At 50.4% G+C, this 12,461-nt stretch overlaps 1 protein-coding gene across 1 annotated transcript in view; it reads right to left on the reverse strand.

The window, feature by feature from the left end:
* CLTC (clathrin heavy chain) overlaps positions 1-11,112 on the reverse strand; it is a 30,292-nt gene extending 19,180 nt beyond the window's left edge. The window contains exons 1-4 of the mRNA XM_071575313.1: positions 10,945-11,112; positions 3,557-3,764; positions 1,205-1,473; positions 749-910 (exon numbers count right to left, since the gene is read on the reverse strand). Of these exons, the coding sequence (XP_071431414.1) occupies positions 749-910; positions 1,205-1,473; positions 3,557-3,764; positions 10,945-10,986 (681 nt within the window). The 5' untranslated portion in view covers positions 10,987-11,112. The remainder of the gene's footprint in view (positions 1-748; positions 911-1,204; positions 1,474-3,556; positions 3,765-10,944) is intronic.
* Between the last annotated feature and the right edge of the window lie 1,349 nt (positions 11,113-12,461).

Genomic DNA, 12,461 nt, shown 5'->3' on the forward strand with positions numbered 1-12,461 from the left:
AACAGATTCAACAGTGAAGCTGCAGCAATTCTCCCACTGCTGAGCCTTAATCCCAAACTTAAGCAAAGACAAACTAAGTCAGTCTTCCTAAATACTTTCACTGGTTAAAGGTGTGGCATGTGGTATTCAAGTACTGTAAGAGAGGGAATCAGTTAAATATGATCTTCAGTTACCCCTAGTTACTTGGAAGTTTAAGGATTCAGATAAGTCACTTTATATGCACTCTTTCAACTTAGTTAACATTCTGCAGTGACAGTTCTGAAGATATTTCTCTGAATCCAACCTTTCATTTTATATTGTTTTGTCTGTCAAAGTAGCTCACACAATTCCAGTGCTGGCATTAGATCACTAATTTAGCCTAGTGCTTCAGTTTTTTCCCATACAATACCTTGGAAATAAGGTAAGTCTGATACTGGGGATCAGCATCAAAGAAAGATTACAACAGCTTTTCCCTCAAGCTTAGCCTGTGCTGCTGGGAGTCACGTGTTCCAACAGCTCATTAGGCTGGTCATGACATGCCACTTCACTTCCCGACTCCAAACAGGCTCCTGCCACATCAGGTAGTCCCTGCTGGGAATCTCTGTATGCACCAACTCTTATTTACATTATATATATACTGTCCAGACACACACAGTGCTTCACTTTTTTTCTTAAATGCAACACTTTGCATTAAACCACTTGCTTTCCTGAAAGCAGATAAGCAGGGTGAGTCTCTAAAGATTACAGCATACTTAGAACCAAGCCTTACCTTACCCCCAGCTTGCCCTCTTACTGCAAAACAGAAGAGAGTGGATTCCTCAGCATTTCCTTCCATCTTGAACTGTGCAAAGCTGGCTGCATGTCCCTCGATGGGCTGGGACACTTTTCTGTCTACAGAATACAACTGCATGGCTCCCACAACACGGTTTTGCTGGACAAGACAGAGCAAGAGTCAGGAGGCACAGGCACTCAGACAGCAATTGCATGCAAGTTCCTGTTGGTAAATATGTTACAGCAAACTGAAGTCTCATGCCATGCTTCTCCTACGAAGGCATCACTTCAGACCCTCAACCCTGGACAAGTGTTTATAGCATTATATTAATGCAAGATGTTCAGTTACACTTATCATTTAAAGACGAAGCATTTACATTTCAGAAAACAAACATATCAATGGGAGGAGGAGGAAGACACGCTGTGGGGCTGCCCTGGGCTCCCTGGTGCTCACCTGTGCAGAGATGCCCGTGAGCAGCAGCCACTTCTGCTTGGCATCGGTGCGGTAGTTGATGATCTGGCAGCCCGCAAGGCTGGAGTGGCGGTCGAACATCTTCACGGGCTGCGACTCCCCCTCCATGCTCCAGTGGTACACGGCGTTGTCCGTCACCAGGGCAACCGTGTTCAGAGAGATCCACTTCCAGAAGGTGACATCGTCTGTCATCGTGTGAGCCTTCATCTTGCTCTTCATCTCAATGTTAAAGATCTGAAGCGTCTTCCCGGCTAGAAAACACAGCGTTGTCAGCCAGGGCACACTTCAAGCACTGGGTAACAGCAGAAGAGCTGCACTAGGACAAGAAACCCTCGGGACTTCCTTCAAGAAAAAGCTGTTCTACACTGGCAGATCTTCAGGGACCAGCTGGTACTTTGAACCAGAGCACACTCCTAGGGCTAATTTTACCCATTTGCCACTACTGAGCGATCAAACAGATGCGGAGAACAGGTTGGTAGGAGACAAAAGCTTCAGCCACACAAACAGGTTGTACTATACTTCACATACACCAAAACCAGGTTACAATCATGCTGAGGCTCTTTGAAGTTGTGGGGAGAGCTATGCCAGTATCATTAAAAACTATGTCCACATCTGTTTAAAGTACTAGAAAGGCACAACATGGAACAGTTAATTGGTAGAGGACTTATGTAACTGAGGCTTATTAATCAAAACCTTTGGGTTGCACTAGTGGGATACACAGCTACTGACTGCAAACCAGACCAACAAACTGTGCAAGGAAAGGAATCTAGTGACCAATACAAGCTCTAGAAGGCAAGGGGAAAAGTTCTCCAAATTACACAGAGTGGTGCATACAAACATCCTGAACAGCCACCTGCAGTCAATTCTACCAGGTTTTACAACACAGTGGCATAAGAAATTAGTTCTTCCTGTTGAGAAGATAAGAAAGTTCTGACCAGTTCTACTAGTTTTAGCAGAGAGCTATTCAAGCACATGCTTGTGTAGCCTGAGAGGAATATAAAAAAGATCACATGAAACTAGAGGCAGGTCAGAGTATCTGCTACAGTTACTAACTGTTCAGCTTGACAAAGTCACTGTGCCACACGGGCCAGGGCCCACACTCACCAAGGCCTACTTTAGTTCAAAGCCACCATTAGTTCTGCAATTGTTTTATGATGCTGAGTCAGGAGTTTCTCCAGAACTTGGAGAAATCTGTCTCCTACAGCGTTACTCAGGCTACAGGCAGCAGTTTGTTTCCAGATCTAGTGCAGCTGGAGCTTTGGAGTCAGGGGAGGGGACATTCAGGTAACACGTATCCTACATGCTGTGCAAGGGTTATTACGAGGCAAAATCCAGATTTGAGTCAAAGGGGTCGGTCCTGTTTATAAAAAGCTCAGTATCAAGATCCTGACAGTTGAAGTACACCTTGGGATCTTGAGTGGGTTACTTTTAGGAATCTTAAGGACTCCCTTGTTTGGGAGGGCACAAAAAGCCTCTGAATTTTAGGCTTTTGTTTGCTTAAACACCACTGTTCAGCCATGTGCACCATAAATCTGAGCCATTTTATTCTGCTTTTTCTTGTCATAAGACACAACGGGAACTAGTACAGTCAAATGAAGTAACTCACCATCTGCACACACAAGAAAGCATTAAAGTTGTGACAAAACAGTAGCACAGGATTAAGGTCAAAGTTAGTAACATTGGATACATACAAATCTTTCCATTAGCAACACATGCATTTCTAGAATGACTGTATTTAAGGCTTTTGGGGCCTCTTAGGGAAAGAGATGGAAACTTCTGGAGACTCCAGAGGAATGCTTGCTCTCTGTATCATCAGAGATACCAAGCTGGCTGGCCTTGCCCTTCATTCACCACTCAAGCCTTGCCTGCATAGTTTTACCCTTCTTATCACTGACTGCTGTAATAAATACACACACACTGGTTCACTGGCCTCTTCCAGCAAGGCCAGACTAAGGCCTTCAGGAATACTTCCCCCCTTCCCAGCCTTAGCCTTCCTTTCTGCAAGGACAGATCTTACACACTTCCCTCTAACGTGACTCCTCAAAGCCCATGCTTTCCTTCCAGCTCTCCTTGCTCTGAAGCTGACAGCATTTGGACTGAGGGAAAAACCTCATCCCAATGACCAGCAAATGGCAGGAAGTCTCAGCTGAAGCTTAAAGTCCAGCTGCCTCCAGAAGAACAGAAAATGCATTCAACTTAAGCTCCCATTAAGCTGTGGAGAAGTGCTAAGGGATCCTCCCACATAAACCACCTGAGTGACCTCAGTCACTCACAAACTAGTCCTACAGAAAGCTCTGCAGCCACTTCAAACAGCTCTTTATCAGGCCTTCCTACCTTTTAATGCAATGACTTTACTGGCAGGGTTCATGATAGCACTGTCAGCTGAAATTGGTCTTCGAATGGGGTTGCTGGGGTCATTCATGTCAATGATCACCACTTGAGCCTGTTCTCCCACTTTCTCTCTGATGCAGATGAATTTGTCAGACTCCATTGTCAGAGTGCTGAACCCGATGTTTGCTGGGTTGATGCCCAGATTTTGGAGCTGGAAGAGAAAAAAGGTATAACATTAAATTGGTTCCTCAGTATAGCCTTGAACAGCTTTTGTGAATGTCACAGGAGACATCTGACTTCTCATATTTTTTTGTGACAATACAACCACGCTACCCAAAAATGGCATGAAGTGCTTGGGTACCTTGTCTTTGAGGTCCATTTACAAACTCAACTTTGGAGCCTCTCATATCACAGAATAAGCCAAGTTGGGAGGGCCCACAAGGCTCATCAAGTCCAGCTCCTGGCCCTGCACAGGACCATCCCCAAGAGTCACACCTTGTGTTTAAGGCACTCTGAACTCTCCTGCTCCTGGAGCTGTGCTGGAGTTGCAGCTTCAGTACTCACTCTCCTTCCTGAACTCATTCCCCTGAGCCTGACAGCTATCACTGTTTCAAGCTTAACATCACACGTGAGGTGTCTGAGCTTCATCTTCATCCTCGTAGAGCTAAAAACAGCTCCCTGTCTGGCAATTAGCTCGTCCTGTCTCTCAGCAGGAGGCAGAGCCAGCACACCCGAGATGGACAGACAGATCAGAAATGGCTCATGCACAGCCCTACTTAACACAAGGTACCAATAAACCACTTCCTTCTCTGCTGGGCCCTGGGTCTGTCCATGCACTCCTTTAAATGAAGTGTCTGCACAGCTGGTAACTAAACAGTTCATAGAGAAACACAGTTTATTGCATTTGGAAGTGCAGTTTATTGCAGTGGAAGTGCAGAGTGGTCAGTTCACCTCATACACACACAGCTCATCAGTGAACACACCTTGAAGACTCTAGACCAAGTGCTCTACTATTAGAGAAATTATCACTTCTAGTATTTCTGATATTTTTCTTTCTGGGAGACCTTCAAGCCCAAGGTCTCCCAAGAAGGGTGAGCCCCTCAAGGCCACTTTAGGGTGATTGTGCTGGTCTGGAGCACCAGCCCTTATCAGCTGTGCTCTGCACGGCTCTGAGAAGGCCATGCCCCAGCTCTGCTCCTGCCTCTCTGCAGTTCCTGATAAAGAGGCTGTTGCACTCCACTTCCCCTTTGCCCAGCCTTTCCAACAGCACACACGAGCAACAAGTAACACCCAGGCTCTGGCACACCAAGTTAGCAGCAAAAGCTTCACTAAAGTCTCTTCAGTGGATGATCTGAGTTACCCAGGGAATACCTGACAATAAAGCCAGGAAAGTTCCTGGTGACAGACAGTGTTTGATCAGGTCTTCCAGGAGAGAACTGTCTGAATGCTAAACTATTAAAAAAAATTTTAAAAAATATCAAACTCTACATCCTTGGCAGGTCCAGAACTGTGTTACTCAGCTTTAAGCAAGTGTTGAGGCCCAGCATCCCAGAACCTGACCACACATTCTCCAGCAACATGAACCACTTAGATTTTAGATTCAAGTTCAAACCTGCCTTTCACACTCTGAGCAGTGCTCTCTAGCCCTGGGACTGCACATGAGCTAGGCAGGGTTAGATGGAACCAGTCACACCCCTGCAGGGAGACAAGGTTTGAAGATGTGGGAGTTTCATCTGGTAGAGCAGGAGTGACTTACTGGGATGTGGCATTTCCTTTTGCTGGGGCTGCAAGTTTGACAAGTGTAAAATCATTTATCAAGCACTAAACTTCCTCGTTAATTTGGTAGAAGTGGGTAGTTTCAGAGCACCAAGCAGCAATCACAGCACTGTAGTCAAACACTGGAGAGAACAATTTGGAGCAGCAGGTCCAAGCAGATGGCGGGACCTCTTAGGCAGCTCTAGACCAACCCACCAAACCAAAGTCACTTGAATATTGCAGGACAGATTTACTTTAATCACAATCAAACTGCCATCTGCTGGGTGCCACGTCTGAGCACCAACCCCAGGGACAGGGGGGAGGTTTCAGAAGTGGTACTTTTTAAACTTCTGACAGCTTTCAAAGGCAAAGTGTTTTTGCAAAGGTTTAGGCAATTGGCACAGGTGCTCTGAAGAAAGCTTGGTGAAGGCTTCTGACAGAGGCACAACCCTTGGTGAAGTCTTTAAGCACACACAAGCTCTTTGTGCCAACATTTCATCTTTCCATCTCAGCAGACCCCAGAGTATGAACCACATCTGCCTCAAGCACTCAGTCAGGAAGTCAGTTCTAACGGTGACAATCCCTGCCTTTGATTACTCAAGAGTGTCACAGCCAGGAGTGGCACTTCCTTTGCCCAGCTGGTGAGGCCAACAGTGACTCTACCTGGCTGCACCAGACCTGATGCACAGAACTCTTGAGGAGAGACCATTCCCTGGAAAACAGGTTGTTTTCTTCCCCAGACTGGCTAAAGTTCAGGTGAGCCAGGCAGGCATGTTTAGAAAGCTAAGCAGAGTAAACAGAGATGAAGATTACTGTTGGCAAATGTGACAGTAAATTTGTCTCTGGAGGCTTTTATTGTGAAAATATCAATGCTATTCCATGTACAAACTCTTGAGTTGCACTACAGCTGAGGAAGTACAAGGGTTTGTGGCAGATTTTCTATGCCTTCTCCTCATTACCTTACCCCAAACATTTAATATTGCACTCACTCAGGGCCACTGCATTCCACTGATTCACAAACAAGTTCAAAAAACTGGAAAAAAAAGAAGGCATTTAAGATAGTCCTACGTTTTACTACAAAAACCACTTCCTTGGCTTTCAAGCAGATATGAAAGCAGAACTTGCTAACTGTGCTTGGGCAAGTGATTTGCAGTGTGAGTTATTTCACCCCAACATCTGTTGGAAAGACCAGTGACACCAGAGTTCTGTTAAGAATAAAGTGTTCTGTGAAGCAGCCGCTCCAGCAGAGTGGAACCACCAGACAGACTGTCAGGGACAGCAGCAACTCCTCTGTTCAGCAGAGACGTCGCCTTGAAGGACTCATCTAACCCAGGATCAGATCCTTCAGTCAACTGCAGGCTCTGCTGAACCATGAAATTCTGAGATGGCATTTCTCAGAACAGCACTGAGATGTGAATCATCCTAACGCAGTAAGTGAAGGTCTGATTGCCAGAATTATTTTTTCACTGGAAGATAATTCAAGCCCATTCTTGGTAACTTACCCAGAGAAGTTGTCACATACATGTGACATCAAACTGAACGGTAAAACTGCTGACAAGAGGCTCTTTGTTGACCCCTTCCTGTAACATTCCCTTTCCTGTGACAGTCTGCTTAGCTGTCAGATAATTTCTCCTTGCCTACAAGGAAGGACACAGAACTGCTGAGCACACATTTCACCTCAACAGGATACAACCACTGCTCTTGTGGCCACCAGCAGCTGCTCAGTCCCTGCCCAGAGACTCCTTATCTACATGCAGCCAGAAATCACATAGCTGGACAATGCCAGGTTACAGAAAAACCCCAGTGTTTTGGGAAGCACAAGCTCCTGGGTGTGCAGTGAGTCACATCAGCTCTATCACAGGCCAAGCCTTATCAGGCTTTGATGAACAAGGCAGACACCAGGCCACATTACAGCTGCTCTTTTAATTCCAAACTAGAAAATCAGGACAGCAAACTAAAATCACACAAGAAAATTCCCATCTGTGCTTCTCTGTTAATTGCTTAGTCAGTTCTGTAAGAGTCCCACTGCCAGTCTGTGGCTCCAAAGAACTTCACACTTAGCAGTCAAGGTAAGAGACACAGCTTGTGACAGGCTAGGAGGTCATGTTTTCAGCAGATAAGAGACCTCTCTAACATCCAAGAGCTCTTCTATGTCTATATCCTTCCCATTTTCTGCCTCACCCTGCGCGGGGCCCAGGCAGTCCCCGCCCTCAGAGGCACAGGCTGTGTGAGGGTGTCAGCCCAAACCCCACTGAGGCCGTACCTGCTGCAGCTGCAGCTCAGCCCCGCTGGCTCCCAGCCCTTCCTGTGGCTGAGGCCCCAGCACAGCACAGGGCACTGAGCAGCCACCACGGCGGGCCCTGAGCTGCAGTGCCTGCTGAGGGGGCCATGCCCAGAACAGCTTACGAACTGCTTAGCTAATTGCTCCTATCCAATTAGCTGACACACACACACACTCACACACACTCTCCTCAAGACATTTCAATTCTGTCTAACAGATTTTCCCTCTGTGGGAATACTCTAAACTCTCTGGCTTTAGGAATGCAGATCCACTAAGCAGCACAGAGCAAGAATCCCACCCAAACAGCATTAGGCACAGAGTCCTCTAATTCCTGCCTTGTATCAACAAGAGACCAACCTCCTCAAACTAATGCTGTTACAGCAGAGATTTAGTGTTCCAGGCTGTGTTAAACTGTCTCCCTGTCAGCACAATATATGGAAGCATTCTGCTGTCATTGTTAAAGCATTGGTATGTTTTATTACAAGATGCCTTGGCTGTCCTGCTTTACTCTTTGGCTCAGCTGTGACCCTGGAGCCACCCAAGTGCCCCCACACCAGAACAGCACAGCTGCCAGTCAGGTTTGCTCCATCAATGCACAATGGGGACAAGGGCCTTTCTCCTAGTTTAAAAAAGCAGCTCTGTCTTGGCATCAAGCACACAGCCTGAGCTGGTGGTTTTCTGTACTGTCTACACAGCCTTACAGAACAATTAAGAAGTTTCTTTTCAAATAGTTAGATTCAAAAGAGTATTTATTAATGCCTTAACTCAGTACAGCAGTGGGCCTGGTCCAAGAGCAGTTTTTATCTATTCCAGGGTATTGTGGCTGGTCTGGGTCCTTCTCACTCATCAGAACTTGTAATCTTTGCAAAGCTCCACTGACCACCACAATAAGCAGCTGTGTTTTACTTCCATCCTCAAGGACTCACAGGCACATTTTAGGAATCCCTACGAGCAACCAGGTTTACAATCATCCCACACACTGAACTCTGATCTCCCACGACATGCACAGTGGATTGTTTCCTCATAGCCACTTAAAAAAAAAAGTAGCACTATAAAGTTTTATAACATGAGTTTTGATAGCAGAGAAATCGTGTTTCTCCTTGAAAACTCCCAAGGAAAGTTTCTCACAACATGTTTTTTTGGAGGCAAGGCAGGGATATCCAATAGACACCACACAGATAAAACCTGCATGTTTGGGACTGCTGAGATGGCAGGGCATGTCATGGGACTCAGACAAACAAAACCTGAAGCCTGAGAACACATTTTGGTTTCAGACTACCCAGAAAGCTCCCCTGGCCCAAACTAGACCTTTAGCTCCAATTTGGGATACAAAGCACACTGTCCTGTGTGCCCAAGGCAGTCAGGGCTTCTGGAGCCTTCACCTCTTCATGCCCAAATCACCCAGGCAAGATCAAACCTCAGTAACAGCCTGCAAAATCTTCCTTATTCACATCCACCACCTGCCTTTTTATGAATAAGGCTCTGGATGGGTCGTTGTCTCGTGTTCAGCATCAGCTGCAAACCTGCAAGTGTTGCCCAACACCTGTACAACAAGTTTCCTAGACAATGTAGGTCAGGTACAGTTCAAGAAATTGTACTATTGAGCCCAAGAGGATTTCCCAGGAGGAGCTTGGAATGCAGTTCTGGAGACCAAGACCACTGCAATATCAATGTTTCTGCTCTCCAATTCTAAGTCAGAAACCTGACAAGAAAATTAATAACTCCCAAGAATTCGAATTTCAGAGAAAATTTTCAATGAAATAAAATGAGGAAGTTCAGCAGGGGCAGCAAATTGGGCAAGAGCCACGTGCACCCAGGCTGAGAGGGCTGGACAGCCTGTCTGACAAAAGCTCAGCTCCAGAGGCAGCTCTAAAAGATACTGGTTCAGCCAGTGGTCTGCAGGGAATAGGTACAGGGAAAGAAAATGCAAACTAAAACACAAATAAACATATAAATCAGTCTTTGGGCAGAACAGTCCTGTTCCACAATAGTGCTGGCCTGAACCCTCCCAGCACTCCTGGCATGAAGCAGATGAGTTTCATTATGTAACAGGACTCATGTCATTAGAGACCTGGCAGTGGGTCACATGCAAGGTTTGGGGCTTAAATAATGTATCAGAGGTGCATTGGCACAATGCTGGGCACCTGAGGGATGAGTTTCACCTGAGGGCACAGAGCCCCCCCAGCACCTGGGGCTGGGCTGTGCCACTGCCAGGACAAGACACTGCTCAAACCAAAGCTCTGGGCAGCTCCTGAGATCCTCCTGTCAGTGCAGGTATCTTAAACTAGGAATTCTGGCCTGGTTTTCAACTGGCATGGAAGGAAAATTCCTCACTGCTCAACAGTTACCCACCTAGACAGAAAATAACCATGGCACCACTTTTTTAAACGCTATGGATGGTGGCAATTTACAACCACACAAGAAATACTTTAACAAGGTGCCTAGAAATTAAAATTTTTCCACTTGAGCTAGAAAAAAGTCGCTATAAATCATGCAAATCAATCAGTACAGTAGTGCCCTGCTACCTAAACACAGACACTGGCACTGTGGGGACAGGGACTGAGCCTGGGGATGGACACTGGCACGGCACAGGGTGGAGGAGCTGCTGCCAGAAGACCTCGGCCAGGTGTGTCAGTGTTTATTATACACACCATCCTCCTCCAAACCCCCTGGGCAGCAGTGAAACCAAGCTGAGCGCACCCCGAGTCGGGCCGGGAGCAGCGTGGCTGGCAGAGCCGGCCGAGGGGAGCTGCCCGTGGCACAGCGGGATGGATCGCCGGGAGCTCCCAGGGAAGGGAACCCCATCCCAGCGCCCGGGACGTGCCAGCCGAGCCTGCGGGGAGTCCCGCCGGGGAACTACAGGGAATGATCAACGTGCGGGGCTGCGGGGAGCCCACTGGAGGTGCGGGGAGCCCGGAGCGCTGCGGGAGGGCAGCGGGCCCCGCGCCGGCCCCGGGCACTGCACTGCGGGCCCGCAGCGGCTCCGCTGCGGCTGCCCTGCCGGGGATGGCACTGCACCCGCAGAGCACCACAAAACCACGCACTACGCCCTTACAACCACAGCTTTCAGCTGTGCCGGAACAACCAACATGAAGCCGCCGCCGCCTCCCGGTTCCCCCTCACAGCCCCCCGGGCCAGGCCGGGCCGGGCCGGGCTGTCCCCGCAAGCCGCCGAACGCCCCGTATCGCCCGGCGCGGCCCGGCCCGGCCCGGGGGGCACCGCAAGGGCGGCGGGCGCGGCCGAAGGTGCCCTTTGGGCAGCGCTTCCCTCACGGGCCCCCCCACAGCCCTCACGGCGGCGCGGGCGGGCCCGGCGCGTCCCCCCGGCCCCGGCCCCGCGCGACGGCGGCGCCCACCTGGAGGTGCTCCTGGAAGCGGATGGGCAGGATCTGTGCCATGGCGGCGGCGGGGGCTCCGTGCCGGGCCGGGCGCGGCGGTGCGGGCGCTGCGGGGCCGCGATGGCGGAGCGGGGCCGTGCGGAAGCTGCCCCCGCCGGCGGAAGGATACCGCGGCGGAAGGATACGCGCACCTGCCGCGCTCTGCCGCCCGCCGGACCCCGCGGAGGGATCCGCGCGGGCCGCGCCAATGGGAGCGGCGCAGTGATGCGCCGCCGGAAGGGACTATTTGGGGACTCATCACTCAGCGCTCCCCGGCCTTTTTTTTGCCACATCATGCGACCGAGGCCCGGCAGCGTCACTTCCGCGCCGCGCGCGCCGCCCCGCCGGGTCACGTGGCCGCGGAGCGCGGCCGGACAAGGTGACACCGGGGGGGACACCGGGGGGACACCGAGGGGGGCCTGGGTACCCCCCGGGGGTGTCCCTGTCACCGGGCTATGATGGATCCACCCCCTCGGGGTGTCCCTGTCACCGGTGATCTCCCTGTCACCTGGGGGTCCCTGGATCCAGCCCCTGGGGTGTCTCTGTCAGCGGGATGTGATGGATCCCTCCCTCCCCTCCGGGTAGCCTTGTCACCGGGGATGTCCCTGTGATGAATCCCCCAACCCTGGGGTGTCTCTGGATCCCCCACTCGGGGTGTCCCTGTTACAGGGATGGGACAGATCCCCACCCTCTCGGAAGTATCCCTGTCCCCTCTGTCCATGTCCCTCCCCAGGCTCAGTCCCTGTCCGTGTCCCCTGTCCCTCCCCAGGCTCAGTCCCAGTCCCTGTCCCTGTCCCCTGTCCATCCCCAGGCTCAGTCCCTGTCCCTGTCCATCCCCAGGCTCAGTCCCTGTCCCCTGTCCATCCCCAGGCTCAGTCCCTGTCCCCTGTCCATCCCCAGGCTCAGTCCCTGTCCCCTGTCCATCCCCAGGCTCAGTCCCTGTCCCCTGTCCATCCCCAGGCTCAGTCCCTGTCCCCTGTCCATCCCCAGGCTCAGTCCCTGTCCCCTGTCCCTGTCCATCCCCAGGCTCAGTCCCTGTCCCCTGTCTCTGTCCATCCCCATCCCCAGGCTCAGTCCCTGTCCCCTGTCCCTGTCCATCCCCATCCCCAGGCTCAGTCCCTGTCCCTGTCCATCCCCAGGCTCAGTCCCTGGGGATGCTCCCCCGGGCTCTTCCCACGGCCCACTGTTAATGAGTACAGTAACAAAACCAACTTCCCACATCCCTGCTGTGTTCATTAACTGACACTTTAACTCCAGCACAGGGGGGCAGCTCAAACTTTGCTCTCTTTGTGTGATGCCTGCAGCATTCCAGGTGCTTTACCCAGAGCTGGGTGTGCTCAGACACCCTGGCTTTCCTTACACCTTGTTTGGCAATCTCACGGTTATTTCCTCGGATAATTGTCTTAACTTCCCTGTTTCCAAACCTCTGAGCAGCCCTGAAACAGGGCAGAGGGGAGGGCAGCCTCCTCCTTGCCACTGAGAGGTGCAAACAAAGG

Source organism: Pithys albifrons, chromosome 21 (genome assembly GCF_047495875.1).
Source record: "Pithys albifrons albifrons isolate INPA30051 chromosome 21, PitAlb_v1, whole genome shotgun sequence".
Lineage (NCBI taxonomy): Eukaryota > Metazoa > Chordata > Aves > Passeriformes > Thamnophilidae > Pithys > Pithys albifrons.